The sequence below is a fragment of the Artibeus jamaicensis genome, unplaced genomic scaffold, assembly GCF_021234435.1.
Source record: "Artibeus jamaicensis isolate MK-2021 breed Jamaican fruit bat unplaced genomic scaffold, CSHL_Jam_final scaffold_1964, whole genome shotgun sequence".
Lineage (NCBI taxonomy): Eukaryota > Metazoa > Chordata > Mammalia > Chiroptera > Phyllostomidae > Artibeus > Artibeus jamaicensis.
The window spans coordinates 4574876-4589198 of NW_026522030.1; the positions used below are offsets into that span (position 1 = coordinate 4574876).

At 44.7% G+C, this 14323-nt stretch overlaps 1 protein-coding gene across 2 annotated transcripts in view; it reads left to right on the top strand.

Annotated features, from left to right (window-relative positions):
• Window positions 1-14323, top strand: part of ASTN2 (astrotactin 2) — an 817144-nt gene that overhangs the window by 267209 nt on the left and 535612 nt on the right. For both annotated transcript variants that reach the window (XM_037154714.2, XM_037154715.2), the window contains exon 5: window positions 12099-12206. In XM_037154714.2, the coding sequence (XP_037010609.2) occupies window positions 12099-12206 (108 nt within the window). The remainder of the gene's footprint in view (window positions 1-12098; window positions 12207-14323) is intronic.

The window sequence follows — 14323 nt, forward strand, 5'->3', positions numbered from 1 at the left end:
AAAACCCCTAAAAACTAGGAAAGGGAGAATGAAGATGTTTCATCAGAATGGAGTCCTAACACACAGAAAAGGTTCTGAATATTTACTTTGAAGTGTCTGCCTCAATTTCAGTCTCCAGCCCCAAGCCAATGAGTTCTCCTTGGCTAAAATCGTTTGAAGATATGTTTTCAGAACCACAGAGTTAGTTATACTCGTGGAAGAATCAAAGGTTTAGGTCAAGAAGGTTCCAAAATTCTAAAGAAGGACAAATCTTATTCTACTTTTAAATAGTTAATGAAACACTTGTGAAACTTTATTTCCATTCTTCGGAACAATAGGGATAGTTCACAAGGTGCACATGTGGGAAGGGAAGTCCAGAGTGCTCTCTGGGTTCGCCCAGAATAAATCATGATAGACAAACTGCCCTTCCACGGCAAAGAGTTTCGTTGCATTGGGAGGTCTGGGAGATATTGCAGGCAAAGCATATCTGAATGTCAGCAGGATATTTGACAGAGCCTCTCATAAATACATTAGTTTTTACATGTATTCCTCTGAATACTCTATCTCCCCGCATTAGCGCAAGCTCTGTGATTGTAGGGAGATTTCTGTTTCATTTCCCAGTGCAGAGTCACTTCCTGGCACGTTAGAGACTCAAAACTGATATTTACTGAATGAACAATATGTTTTTATTTCCAAAGGGGAAAATTGTAGACCGCTTGGTAGGATAGTCTGCTGGTTCATTTTTTATTTGATTACACGTTCCCAAAGAGTTTTTATTATGGGACTGATGAGCGTTCTCTAGCTGTGAGCTGTCAGGTTCTGTTCTCCATTCAGGCCTCTTCATGGCTGATGTCTGTGCCTCGGGTCAGGGAAGACCTGTCATGGGATACTGGGAATAGCAAGGACCCCAGTTAGACTTGCCAACCCAGTCCCTTCTCTTTACTGACTGGGTGACCTTGCCCAAGGCAGATAACCCCTGCACACATCAATTTCTTAATATTCAAACAAAAATAGCAGCGTCAACCTGATTATACTCTTATATGTAATGTATGATTTTAACACACGTAAACTTCTCATCTGTGGCTGGATGTGCTGTAAACACTCAGTAAGTAACTAGTCATTCTTTTTTTCTTACATTCGACTCCTTTTCAATTTGCCCAGTTCACAGAGGGCACACAGTCAGGGAATAGGGAAAACATGAGCTCACAGGATTAGGACCGAGAAAATAGCGTGAGACACTAGAAGGAAAGGCCAAAAGATACAGATGCAATTTGGTAGTACAAAATGTTCTTTACTTTGGTTTAGAAAAATCGATTCTACAAATACAGGTTGGAAAAGTCCAGATTTATTTGAAATGCCTATGAACAAACAACCGAGGCCACACTGAATACAGTCAGCTGCCAGTAAAGCAGAAGCAGTGCCGGGCTGTTTTATTCTAAGTCTCTTGCTCACAGAGAGGCGGGCGGTAGTGCAGTTCTGCTCTGTGTGGGTCAGATCGCACCCTGATTATCGTGCCCAGTTCTGGATATCAAAACTCAAAAAAGACTTGAGTGAATTGGAGTTATGTTGAAAAGAATCCAACAAAATAAATTTGAAATATGGGATGCATATCAAAATTATTGAGATGGGAAAACAATGATGTAATAATACCCAGGGTTGTAGAGGATATAGCGAAATAATCACTAATACTCCTACAGAGAGCTGGTCAGGATGAAATTGGTATAACCTTTCTGGAGGACACCTTGACATAGATCACAAATGTTAAATGTGTCAATATCCTTTGATCCAGCAATTCATCTTTCTACTCTCAAAAAATTCTACACATGGATGCACAAGGATATGTAAGAAAGATGTGTCTTTAGGAGGAATATTGTAATGAAAAATTGGAAACAATATAACATTTAAACAATGGGGAAATGATTAAATGAATGATGATACATTGATACAGTGGAATGTTGCAGACATTAAATGTTATTGGAATCAATACTTAGTGACATGGAATAATGGGTAAGATATATTTTATTTAGCTTAATTTTACTTCCACAAGTGATCTGAGTTCATTTTCCAGAGAGAGAGAGAGAGAGAAAGGTAAGCAAAAAGAAGAAAATCTCAGTATTCAGGGAAAGGCACTATTCATACTTTGGTGGATGAAGGTGTAGATACAGTTATATAGATGAAGATATTGAAATAGATATAAATTTAGGCACAGACCTAGATGTGTGCGTATGCATACATATGTATGTGATTTATAGAGTAGTGAAAGTACAAAGCATATAGTTGGATCCCGATATGTGTTTCTGACATAAATGAATGAATAGATACATGCTCAGATATTTTAAACAAAATTTACCAGATGTACTCGCATTACAAGACAATAAAATCCTGTTATAAAAGAATGTGTATAGATGCATGGTTAAAAAACCAGAAATAAGGGGAGTCAGTTGGAAGTGATAGTATTTGACTTTTATTATTTTCTTCTTTGTGCTTCTTTATTTTCTCTAATTTTCTATAATAAATATGCATTGACTTTATAACCCCGAAATAGTCATAGTGTTTGTAAAGCGTATGATGTGAGGAATGTTGATGATGTCAGTAGGAACACTGAGCTTGGATGGAAGGATTATCATGGGCACAGGAGCCATCTCCAGCCCGCTGAAGGGCCCTTGTATGGAGTCATGAAATCACCGGAGCCTGGATTCCAACAGGCCAGACATGGTCTAGGGTGCAAACTGCCGGAGACTTGATTCTTGGCTAACCTCACAGGCCCCCACCTTCACTTTTGTTCTCTTGTACCTTTAGGATCTGCTTCTGTATTCTGATCTCTGCCACTTATTAACTGTATGACCTTGAGCATATCACTCGTAGTGTCTCGGACCCTCATTTTTCTCCTCTTTCAGATGGGGACAACACTTACCTCATACAATTATTGCAAGGGTCGAATGAGTTGTTCTCTTTAGGAAGGATGTAAAGGTGTGGCAGGTGTTGTATAATATTTTCTAGATGGTACTGTCTTTTTTAATCATATGGTGTATTAGTAATAGGACAGACCTGGAGCCCGGGTCTCGGGACTCCTAGTTTATTTTTCCATTGCCCAGAGCTGCCATATTGCAACAGGTTGGGAGGAATGTGGATATTTTTATAGGACTGGACATGAGGAGTTTTCTGGTTGCCTCCTGCTGCATAATTCACCACCCTGGACATCAGTGCCTTGATACAACAACAATCTTATTATGCTCATGGATTCTAGGAGTCATGAAATGATATAACTGAGAGAAGGAAGATAGATTGTCTCAGCTTCACAGTGACCAGGACTCAGCTGGAAATACTCAAACACTCATTGGTGATGCGGATGGCTGGGGGCTGGAATCAACTAGAAGCTTCTTCTCTCATATTTTTGCCATTCATACTGGGATGTCTGAAAAAGCTAGGTTCAGCTGGGATTGTTGAAGGGACCACTTATACTTGGCTTCTCCATGTGGCTAAGACTTCTCGCAGTGCCCTGGCAGGTTTCTAAAGAGGGAGTGAGCATCTACAGGGTCAGTATGTCAGGATAGCCAGGCAGAACCTGCACTGCATTCTGTGACCCAACCCTTGAGTCACTTCCTTTGCAGCCTCTTTGTTAGAAGCACACCCCTAAGGCCGCCCAGACTCGAGGGGGTGGGACTTAATCTCCATCTTTGATGAGGAGCAGCAGGAAGTCCCATCTCAGAAGAAAATGTGAGACGGGAGGTTTTGTTATGGGCGTCTTTGGAAAATGCAACCTCCCACAGGGAGCAATGGGGTAGTCCAGAAGAGGAAGCTCTGCTTTCACGAGATACTGAGTGAAGCTTGATTGGTGAGCTTCTTCTCCATCCCTTCGTGGGTAGCCGGATGCCCATCTCTGAGATGGCCTTAGTGCAGTAAAGGTCAGGACAGGGATGAGCTTCCACTGCAGCAGTAAGGGCAACCTATCTTAAAAAATAAACATAACTTTGATTGTCTTTTTTATTACCAAGCATTATATATTCATTGGAGAGAAATTAAAAATGCAAATGAGAGACAGTAAGGAAAAAATTTCAAATACCCCAAATCTTACTATCCAGAGAACGATCACCAGAGCACCTTAATGTCTTTATTTCTGTGTGTGTGTGTGCATACATTTGCATACTCGACGTGTGTGTGAATTTTTAAAACAGAACAGGGTTGTTCTGCGCTTACAGTTTCACAGTATGCTTTTTCAAAGGTCATAGCGCTACATCATGAACATCTCAGAATAACTTCCACTTTTCTCTCATTTATTTTTCATATTAAAGTGGATTTGTTTTTGTTACCTGCACTCAGTGGAAATCACACCAAATATCTGCAATTGTGTATAAGTTTACGTGAGTGAAATCCCTCTTCCCATTCCTCCCTATATACTTTTTCACGCAACGATGTATCGTGGCGAGTTTGCATGTCAGTAAACATAGATCTTTGTCACTGCATTTAATGGTCTCATAAAAGTCTGTCTTAGAGATACGCCATCATTTCCTTATTCAGTTCCCTATAAGTGGGCCTCTGGTCATTTCCATTTTTTTCCCCTGAAATTATAAACAGTCATGTTTAATCATATTCTACCAGAAAGATTTTTTTAACCATAAATATCAATTTAAAACATTTTCAACCTGAATCCCAAGAATGCTGTAGAATCTTCTTTCCCGGGGGATCAGGTAAACCGGCGTTTGAATCCAGATCTACCACTTGCTGGCTGTGTGACTGCAGACACAGCTTCACCACACTCGCCTCTGTTTCCACAGCTGGAGGAGGAGGAACGTAACTGGGCAGCGTGCCTGGCACTGTGCCTGGTGTACAGTATTACCCCCTGGCAGGTAGCAGCTGTGGTCAGAGCGGGCCAAGGGGGGTCGGTGTGTATGAACACCTGTGGTGTAGCCCCAGAGCTCAGAACAATGGTGAGTTGTGGTTTGGGGGACGCTGGCAGTTTTAGCTACTTTTATCCTCTTTTATGCCAGGACTGGCACCATTTGCATTCCCTGGGCGGTTGGGGGTCAGATGGGTTTCTACATTCCCAAGCGACATATTTCTCTATCTGGCATAGTTCTGGGCAATCTAAAAATGCAATATCGCTGTCAGCAGCTCAAGGAAGACACAGAGCCTGAATAATTTAACATGTCACCACCATCCATCATGATACCAAGAGTGCGGGAGGTGGAGTGTGGAGAGGTGGGCCTACCGGAGGGTGCGGAGCAGGCTTGTGGCCAGGACGGCCCCAATAGAGAAGGTGGGCTTACAAAGAAGAGCACTGAGTTAATTTCACAGGCCCAGGAAGGACTGTGCAGCCTACCTTCTGCTCCAGCCCGCCCCCGATAGGATTTTGACGTTGTCTGGATGCCCAGGTTTGCTCCAAATGTGGGCCCAGTTTCCTAGTTTGCTACCATGTATCTATGTCATTCTGGGGAAGCTCTAAATACCTCTGAATATCTCGGTTTATTAATCGGCAAGGTTGAGATAATTTCCTTGCAGAGGGCTTAGCATCAGGCATGGGATATCTTGATTGCTTTCACACCAGAGAGTTAGCTCTGAAAAGTCAGGAAGTTTTTGTTTATTATTCGCTGCCGTGTTCTCAATGTCTAGAGCAGTGCTTGGTACAGAATGGAGACTTATTAGTATAGGGGATAATTGTTAAATGAACGAACAAACAAAGAGTAATTCTTGTGATTTTTTTTTTGCAATGACCAGTTGGGTCCGAGACAGACTGAATGGTTGGTCACACACTGCATTCTTAAACACTGGGTCAGGACTCAGGATGCCTGAACTTGGCCCCTTTCAACATGCTCTTGAATGCCACCTCTCTCTCTCTTTCTGCAATTCCCCCATTCTACAGTTCTGTCATCAGTCTTGTGATGTTTCCAAGAGAACACAGGATTTATTTTTAGAAACATTTATTTATTCAGGTAAGAGTCACACAACTTAACATTTACCATGAACTATTGTAAAGCGTATAATTCATTGCCAGTTAGTAGATTCACAGGGTTGTGCAACTGTCACCTCTATGTGGTCCAGACATTTCCATCACACCAGAGGGCAACCCCACACTCATGATCGCTTTCTGTTTTTCTTCTTCCTCTGCACAGCCCTGGCAACCACCACTTCCTGTCTTATGGATTTACTTATTTTGGATATTTCATAGAAACAGAATTGTGTGATATGTGACAGTATTTGATTCCTGGCTTCTTTCACTTAGCAGACTGATTGCAAGGCCCATGCCCACCCACATTGCAGCATGTCAGCATTCCCTTTTTTATGGCTGAATAATATTCCATTATATAGATCAACCCCATTTTGGTTATCCATTTATTAGTTGATGGACATTTGGGTTTTTTCCCCCACCTTTTCACTACTGTAAATTGTGCTGCTATGAACATTGATTCCCGAGGATCACTATTTATTGGAATGCCCTATCTTTAATTGTTTTGTGATATCCCTAGGGGCAGAATGGCTAGGTCATGTGATAATTTTCCAAAGTGGTTGCACTCATTAGCACCCCCACCAGCACATTATGGGGGCTCCAGTTCCATTGGAATTGGGGGCTACATCTATTCCAACACTGGTTATTTTCTCATTGTGCTGTTTATGATCAACCTAGTAGATACAGAGTAGTTGTTTTCTTGTGGCTTTGATTTGCATTTCCCCAATAGCCAATCTCTTCAGGAGAACAGAGGGTTTTCAATGAGACAAAAGCTAAGTTCAAAGTTGGGGGCTGTGCCATTTGTTAGTAACTTGTGTGATCTTGGATAAGCAACATTGAGATTCTGAAGGTTGCTTTGCCCTCAATAAAACTGAGATGATTCTTACCTCTCAGACCCCTTCTGAATGTTGATGGGATGTTGCATATACAGTGCCCAGAATGGTACACATCACACCGTGTTATGTGCTTAGCTCCTCTTCTTCATGGCTCCATCTCCGAACACTCAGGACCAGAAGAGGGGCTCATGGAACAAGGCCAGAGAACCTTGTGGTTCCTAGTCTTTTCTCTTGCCAGTCTCCAACCATTCTCACTTTCTCTCAGCTCCTAAATGGAAATTCTTGAGCAGCCCTGAATAATTAGTGGTTGTACAAAACACAAAATCAACAATGTCATATGCAAATGCTAGCAGAGGGGACCCTTTCCACTGAATCACCTCCAAGTCAGTCTGTAATTGGCCTGTGGCCCCTTCAGATTTTATGAACATTCAGAGGCTAGATGCCCCAGGGGGCTGCCCCGTCCCTAGGATATCACAGAAGGCAGGAAGTCACCACTGCCACCCACCAGTGCTTCCCTTTCTCCTAATAAACTTGGGTGAGCATTGAATAAATGAATGTGCCCTCACCATCCCTTTCTTGTTCTTTGTGTTAACTGTTTACATGCACTAGACAACTTTCCTCACCCTGCCCCTGTGAGCTGAGAGTGACGGCCCCACTTTAAAGGTGAATCCAGAGAGGTCAGGTGCTTTGCCCAAGCCCACTCACCTGGTAAGTGAGACCAAGAATTAGAACACAAGTCTGGCTTCAATTCCTTGATTTCTTTCTATAGAAATACTGGACCTCTCCTGGCGCATGCAGTAAGCCAATACAGAAACCTGCTAGACTCTTAAATGCCTTAGGGCAGAGACAATGGCTATTGTCTTTTAATGGAATCTGAGAGACACCATTTTTCATCCAAGTCACATTAAAAAATGATTCAGCACCTTAGTGGGGCCTGTGGCTTAGTCATCTCTCTCCTGTGCCCAGATCCGGGCCCTTAATTAAGCTCAGTGATAATGGTCGTATAAGTGCTGCTGGAACCGTGTTCTCCGACATGATGGGCACTGGACATGTGGTTGGTCTCTATGGAGATGTGCTTAAGCATGAAATATACACCGGATTTTGGAAACTTACTGTGCAGAATGTATAAAATATTTCAGTATAATAATGATTTTACATTAATTACATGTCGCAATGACAGCATGTTGAGTATATTGGGTTCAATGCAATATATTATGAAAATTAAGTTTTACTTTTTTAATGTAGCTACTAGAACATTTAAAATTGTATGTGTGGCCTGCATGGTATTTTTATTGGCTCGATTGGCATAGCGGCAGCCTTGCTGACCCTCAGCCTCCATTCTGGGAGTGATACCTTGGAACTTAAGGAGGGAGGTGAGGGTCAGAGGTGTGGGGATGGAGGGGCACCTGGAGAGGCCCCCAGGGTCGTCAGGGGCACAACGTCTGTGTGCTCAGACATGTGGAATGGTGGAGGCTTCCCTAAGGTCTAGCTGAGCCTGATTAGAGTTCCTCCCAACAGCACAGTCACGGAGACTCACGTGGAGAGTGCCCCCCTGGCTCTGGGAGCAAGCCACAGATCTGCCAGTCCTCTGAGGTCAAATCTTCACGCCTTTGCCACCGCTGCACCTCCACGCATACTCGCACGCACACATGCACTCACACATTTTCAGACTTTTTAGCCACGAGGCAGGTTTTGCAGGTGGGCAGACCCGATTTCAATCCCAGCTCTCTCACTTCAATTTATGCTCCCTCACCTTGCATCACTTCTCCAAGACCCGATTTATTCATCTGTTAAACAAGGTTCATCGTGCCTTCCGTACAGGGTTGGCTGTGGACAACGAGGCGTTTATTCCAGTTTATGCAACCCCAGCACGGAGACCAGGGGAAGGACTCCGCTGCCACTGTCTGTATTTGAAGGGTGTTTCTGCTGCTTGCAAGCTGTGCGACCCCAGGAAAATTACTTAATTTCCTTGTGCCTACATTTCCTCGTCCATTAAAATGGGAATAAAAATAGTAACCTACTTCTTAGGGTCACTGTAAGGGTTAAGCAAGTTGATTCATGTGAAGGGCTCTGGCTGGCAGGGAGACAGTGCTATACAGGGGTGAGCTTTTCTTATTATCTCTGAATTGCCAAGTGACTTTGTATTACCCCCAGTCGGCTATCCCAGTAAGGAATGAATCCCAACTGACATGTTCATCATGGTGGGGCAGAATAGGTCATTTGTTTGGGAGAGAGGGTGGGAGGGAGGGAGGACTTAGCGAGGTGGCATTACAGGGGTGTGGGAAGGGCCTGGGATAGACATTTAACAGGCACAGTTCCCTCCCTTTTCCTCTGCTGCCCAAACAACAGCGAGAAGGTTGACAGATGCTTCCTGTACCTAAGGCAACTATTTTATCAGATGCCTTTATTTCCCCTTGGCTGAGAATTGTGTGTAGATAAGCAAATATTCTCCCTCTCATTCAGTCCTTCCTTCTCCCCCTGCTTCCTGACTTCCCTCCCTCCCTCTCTCCCTCTCTCCATCCTTCCTTTCTCCCCTTCTCCTTCCCCTCCCTTCATTTTTTCTGTAACAGTAAAATATTTTGATGGCAATTTAAAAAGCCCTACTGGCCTCCGCAGAGCTCTCTCTCCCACCACTTCCACAGTCCCCGTAGGGCCTCTGCCAGCTCCCTGTGGGGAGAGCCTTCAGTGGGCAGCTGCAGAAGACAGACCCCCACTGTCTCTAGGCCCAGCCTTAGTTACTGAGGATCGGGAAAGTTTGCACCAAGGGGCAGGGATGGACCATGACCAAAAACAAGTCACATTTGGGGATAAAGATCAGATATTGGACACTTCCACTCATTGTAGCATACTATGTTCAGGAAGGGGCAGGGCAGGTAACAATTTTTTCCATTTTACAGAGCTTTAAACCAAGAGATAGTGTTCCAAGTGGTTAAACGTTTGTACTTGGCCATCGTTCATTATTAGCAAATCACTTTCCTTTTCTGAACCTTGGTTGTTTCATCTGTAAAGGCTGCATCATACCTCCCTCCTGTGAGTCTGCAACGAGATGGTATTTGCAACAATCATAACCCAGTATTTGGCACTTTGTTGTTTACAGGACAATCTGCTTTCCCCAAAGTTCCCTTCTTAGTTATTTCTAGGACAGTGATTTTCACACCTGAGAGCCTGTATCTGGAGCTCGACAGACTAGCCCTGAATCCTAACTCTCCTCCTCATCTGGGTGACTTTCAGCAAGTGACTCGCCCATGCATGTCTCTGTTTTTGTTTTATTATCCTGTTCCTAATTACACGTTCCTCGTGATGATGATTGCATGTAATAATGAATAGACACCTTCTAGGTACAGAGTAAATTGCCCAACAGGTTGCTGGAACGAACAAACCCACGAACGCGTGAACACACAAGGGCAGAACTAGAGAGCAAGCATCTGCAGGTTGCCTTTCTGCACACGGGAAACCATTTCACTATCCTACCAGAGGAAATGACATCGTAAATCCTTTCGTGAATTGAGTGATGGTTCCCTCTTCTGATGTATATTTTCCCTTTTTTCAGGTGAAATGTTTCCATGGGTAATAGGTTTTTATTGGTGCTTAATTCAAAAGATGTGAAACATTTATAGTGAAGAGAGATCTCCCCTCTCGCCATCCTTCAGCCACTGACTTCTCCTTTCAGGACAACCACCTCGGCCAGATTCTGAATCTGCTCCCAGGGATAGTCTATTGGCGTGGGCGTCTGAGGCACCACACGAAGTCCCTCTTTCTCTTTGTCCGCCATGTACCCCCAGCACGCTCTGAAGCTCTGCCTCAGTGTTTCCTCTCTAGGGTAAAGAGTGTACCAGTCCTTTAATCCCACTTTTTCCACATCCTCTGCTTTTTTTTTTTTGTAACAATTAAAAAATATAGAAAGTACAGAAATAAAAGTTTTCCATGTTCCTCCTTGCACGGTTAACTGCTACTAGAATTTGGCATATTTCTTTTCTTGAAAAAATTATTTTTTTTATTTTGGAGAGGAGAAAGAGAAGGAGAGAATCATCGACATGTAGTTGCCTTTCATGCACCCTGCACTGGGGACCTGGCCCACAACCCAGGCATGTGCCCTGACTGGGAATCCAACTGGTGACCCTTTGCTTCACAGGCTGGCATTCAGCCCATTGAGCCACACCAGCTAGAGCAAATTTGGTATATTTCTTGTGAGTTGTTTTTCTTTATCATTTTTGGAATTAACTGTCATAGCATATGAATAATACATTGCCCTTTTTTCTCTGTGCATCTCCAAGTTTGCCTCTGAGGCACCCTTTGCACCCCTCGCCTCCTCCCCATCCTCAGCGCCCATGGCTTCACCCAGATCGGTCTCCTCTCCCCAGGTGATTACTGGGCCACCTAGCTGCTCGCCCTCCTTGGCACCCGTCCTGAGGGACCCACATGCCACTGTCGTTTTCTTCCTGGTATGCACAGCTATGCTTTCATTTTCCTGTTCTAGAGCCTCCCGTGACATCTGTCCTCAATGTGACACTTAGGCCCTTCCGCTGGGCAGCTCCAGCATATCTTCCACGTCAGCAGTCTACCTGACGTGGCCTCCACCAGCCCACACACTGCAGCGCCCTGAGGGATGCTCCAGCTCTCACCTCTCGTTGGAACTCCATTTCCTAGAGCTGAACCCCCATCCACCCTTCCAGCTCGACTTAATCTTCCTTCCTCCCTAAACCTTCCCAGGTCATTTGCGTTGTGACGGATTGCTCTCCCCCATATTCCCAGGGTCCTACTGTGTGGAAAGCCTGGCAGTGAATTAGGTTAAAGGCACCACAGGATCCCATTTATCATCTTGACTAGCTTATGATCCCGTGGTTGGCAGGGCCCAGGTTGTATCTCCGTGTGTCCGGTGTCTGGCTCTGGGCCTCGTAAGCACTTGACTGAAATGTGTGTGAAATTAAGTTGCCTTGATGTTTTCTCAGAGGCAGACTTATGGTCCTGAGCAACAACATAGCTATCAATTATTTAGTAGCTGCCAAGGACCAGGCATTTTACATATCATATCTCCTTTACTCTTTAAAGCAATCCTGCAAGGTTAATAGTTATTGTCTCTGTTTTTGGGAGAAGGAACCCAGGGCCCAGAGAGGCGATGCCTTTACTCAGGTTCACCAGCCCTGAGGCTGCTGAGCCCTGGTTAGAACCCGGAGCTCAAGGCAGAGCCCAGACTCCTTCCATCAATCATGCTGACTCCGGGGTCACTTGGGATTTACAGAAAGGAGTTCAGGGATGGGGTTGCTGACCTTGGGGGTGGATGAGGGAATCAATAGGCTTCTGGAGGTCGGTGATGACTAACAGAGTGTGCTTCCTCGCAGGGGGAATCAGCTTTGGGAGAACCAAGGGGACGTCAGGGTCAGAGGCAGACGATGAAACGCAGCTGACGTTCTACACGGAGCAGTACCGCAGCCGTCGCCGCAGCAAAGGTACCGGTGGCCTTGGGAAGGTTCCAGAACCAGTTTATAGGAGGAAAACATGGGACGCAGATTTTGTGCTTAATGACAGATCCTAAATCTTTCTCAACACAATCCCTGTCCAGGTTACACTGAGCTTGGCTAGGGGAGTGGCCATTGTTACGTTTGTTCGTTGTGGGCTTTCGATGCCACCTCATCTTCCAAAGGATTGAAAGGTGACTTTTTAAAGTTTATGCAATTTTTTTTCATCCAGCACAGGAAATGAAGTAACCAAGAGAATCAGCTAGAAAGGAAAATAGGAAAAAGGAAAATTACTTACATGCAGGTTAAATCAGTGCAGGATAATCTGTGCTATACTGTAGGGTTGTTCTCAGAACCTAGAGATTTTCACCAATCAAAAGGCCAATGAAAAAAAAAACCATATTCAGCAAGAAAATGTACAGAGGCTCTGGGGCAGAACCAGAGTTCATTCAGGAAGTTCTCCTAGCCTGACACTGAGACCAGAGGAAAGTTTCTCCAGTTGGTCCCTAGAAACATGACATCATGTAACCCCCTGGGCTGTGCCTTCGGCAATGAAATTAGTATCACTGCATGATTACCAATCTCAATGACACCCACTCTAAGAACGTGTCACAATGCTGAGGCAGGACTCCGTCAAGGCCTGGGGCCCATGGTTCTCCCATGATAAAATGTGTTCTGAAGGGAAAATGGGGCATATTTCAGGCAATTACCTGTGAATGTAATTCCTCACCCCTGAGTGTTTTTATAAGGATGGGAAATCAACAAGTTCAAGACTGCATTCCTGGAAGAGAACTTGGGGTACAAACATGCCAGTGACTAAGGACGGATCCGTGGGCTTAAACCAGGCCCTGGAAATAATCAAGGGCCCTCTGGCAAACATGGAAGCAGTTCGTTGGGGCACAGGGCAACCTGTGACCCTCCTACTACCTTTCCAAGAAGTGGGCTGGGGAAGTGTCTGTGGTTGGGAACAGGGGTAGACGCTCCCCCACAACATGGTTCTGTGTGCATTCCACTCGCGCGTGATGGTGTTCAAAGAGCGCTGATTGCATAGCTTCTCTGGGCTCCTTTTGCTCTTAAGCAAGTTAACTACCTGCCTAACACCTCAGTTTTCTCATCTAAAAAGTGGGTCTTGCCACTGCCCCACAGAGACTTGAAGATACATTTTGGTTATGATTATTTTAAAAATGCATCATGGTGCCTGGTATATATGAAGGGCAAAAGAAACGGACGCTATTAATGTCAGTTCAGTTCTCGTTATTTTCCATATCTCACTATTCCTGGTGCCTTTCAATAAAAAGTCCCCGGGTGGGGGATGTCTCTGTTGGCATATCAGCTGGGAAGGTTTTGCAGCCTCTCAGCCATTAGAATAATTGGGCTTGCCTTTCCCTCCTTCCCATGTCTTGGCTGTCTGATATCTGCTGCATTGGAGATTTAAAAGTTGGTGATAGATGATTCCTGACCTGTCTTCTCTCTCTTCCCACAACAGCTGCCAGAATTCAAGCTGGGGGAGGTGGTGGGCCTCCTCGGTAAGACGGGGCTATTTATAGATAATTGGATAAACATCCATCGCTGAGCGTTCCTCTCTTAAGTCGGAGTTAAACTTATCAAAGAAAAACAAAAGCAAGCCGCAGAGTGTCAGACGATTTGGCCTGGTGCCTCTGTGCACTCCAAAGGCTGACTGTATTTCCAGAATGGCGAGGGTGCCTGGGCCGCGGTGCTGCCCACGCGCTTTCCTCCTGGCCCTCTTGACAGCCCAACGCCAAAGCCACCTGCTTTAATCTCCATCCTCCCCTCATCACCCACTAATGACGAGTGCCTCTCCCTCCACCTCTGGTGCCCCCAGTCTCTCTCTTCCTCCTCAATACCCTGGGTGTGTTTGCTTGCTTGTTTGTTTTAATTTCTTTTTTCTCTGTCCTCCCTCGTCTCTTCTTCCCTCTGTCCTCTCTCATGGCTTTCTTCTCTTTATGGTTCTGTCTTTTCTTTGTTTTCTTCTGTGTTCTGTCTTCTTCTCTCTTCCTATTGTCTCCTCTTCTCCTTTCCCACCAATCTCTGCTCTTTTCTCTAGCTATTTCCTAGTGAGTCTTCCCTCCCTCCCTCCCCTACATCCT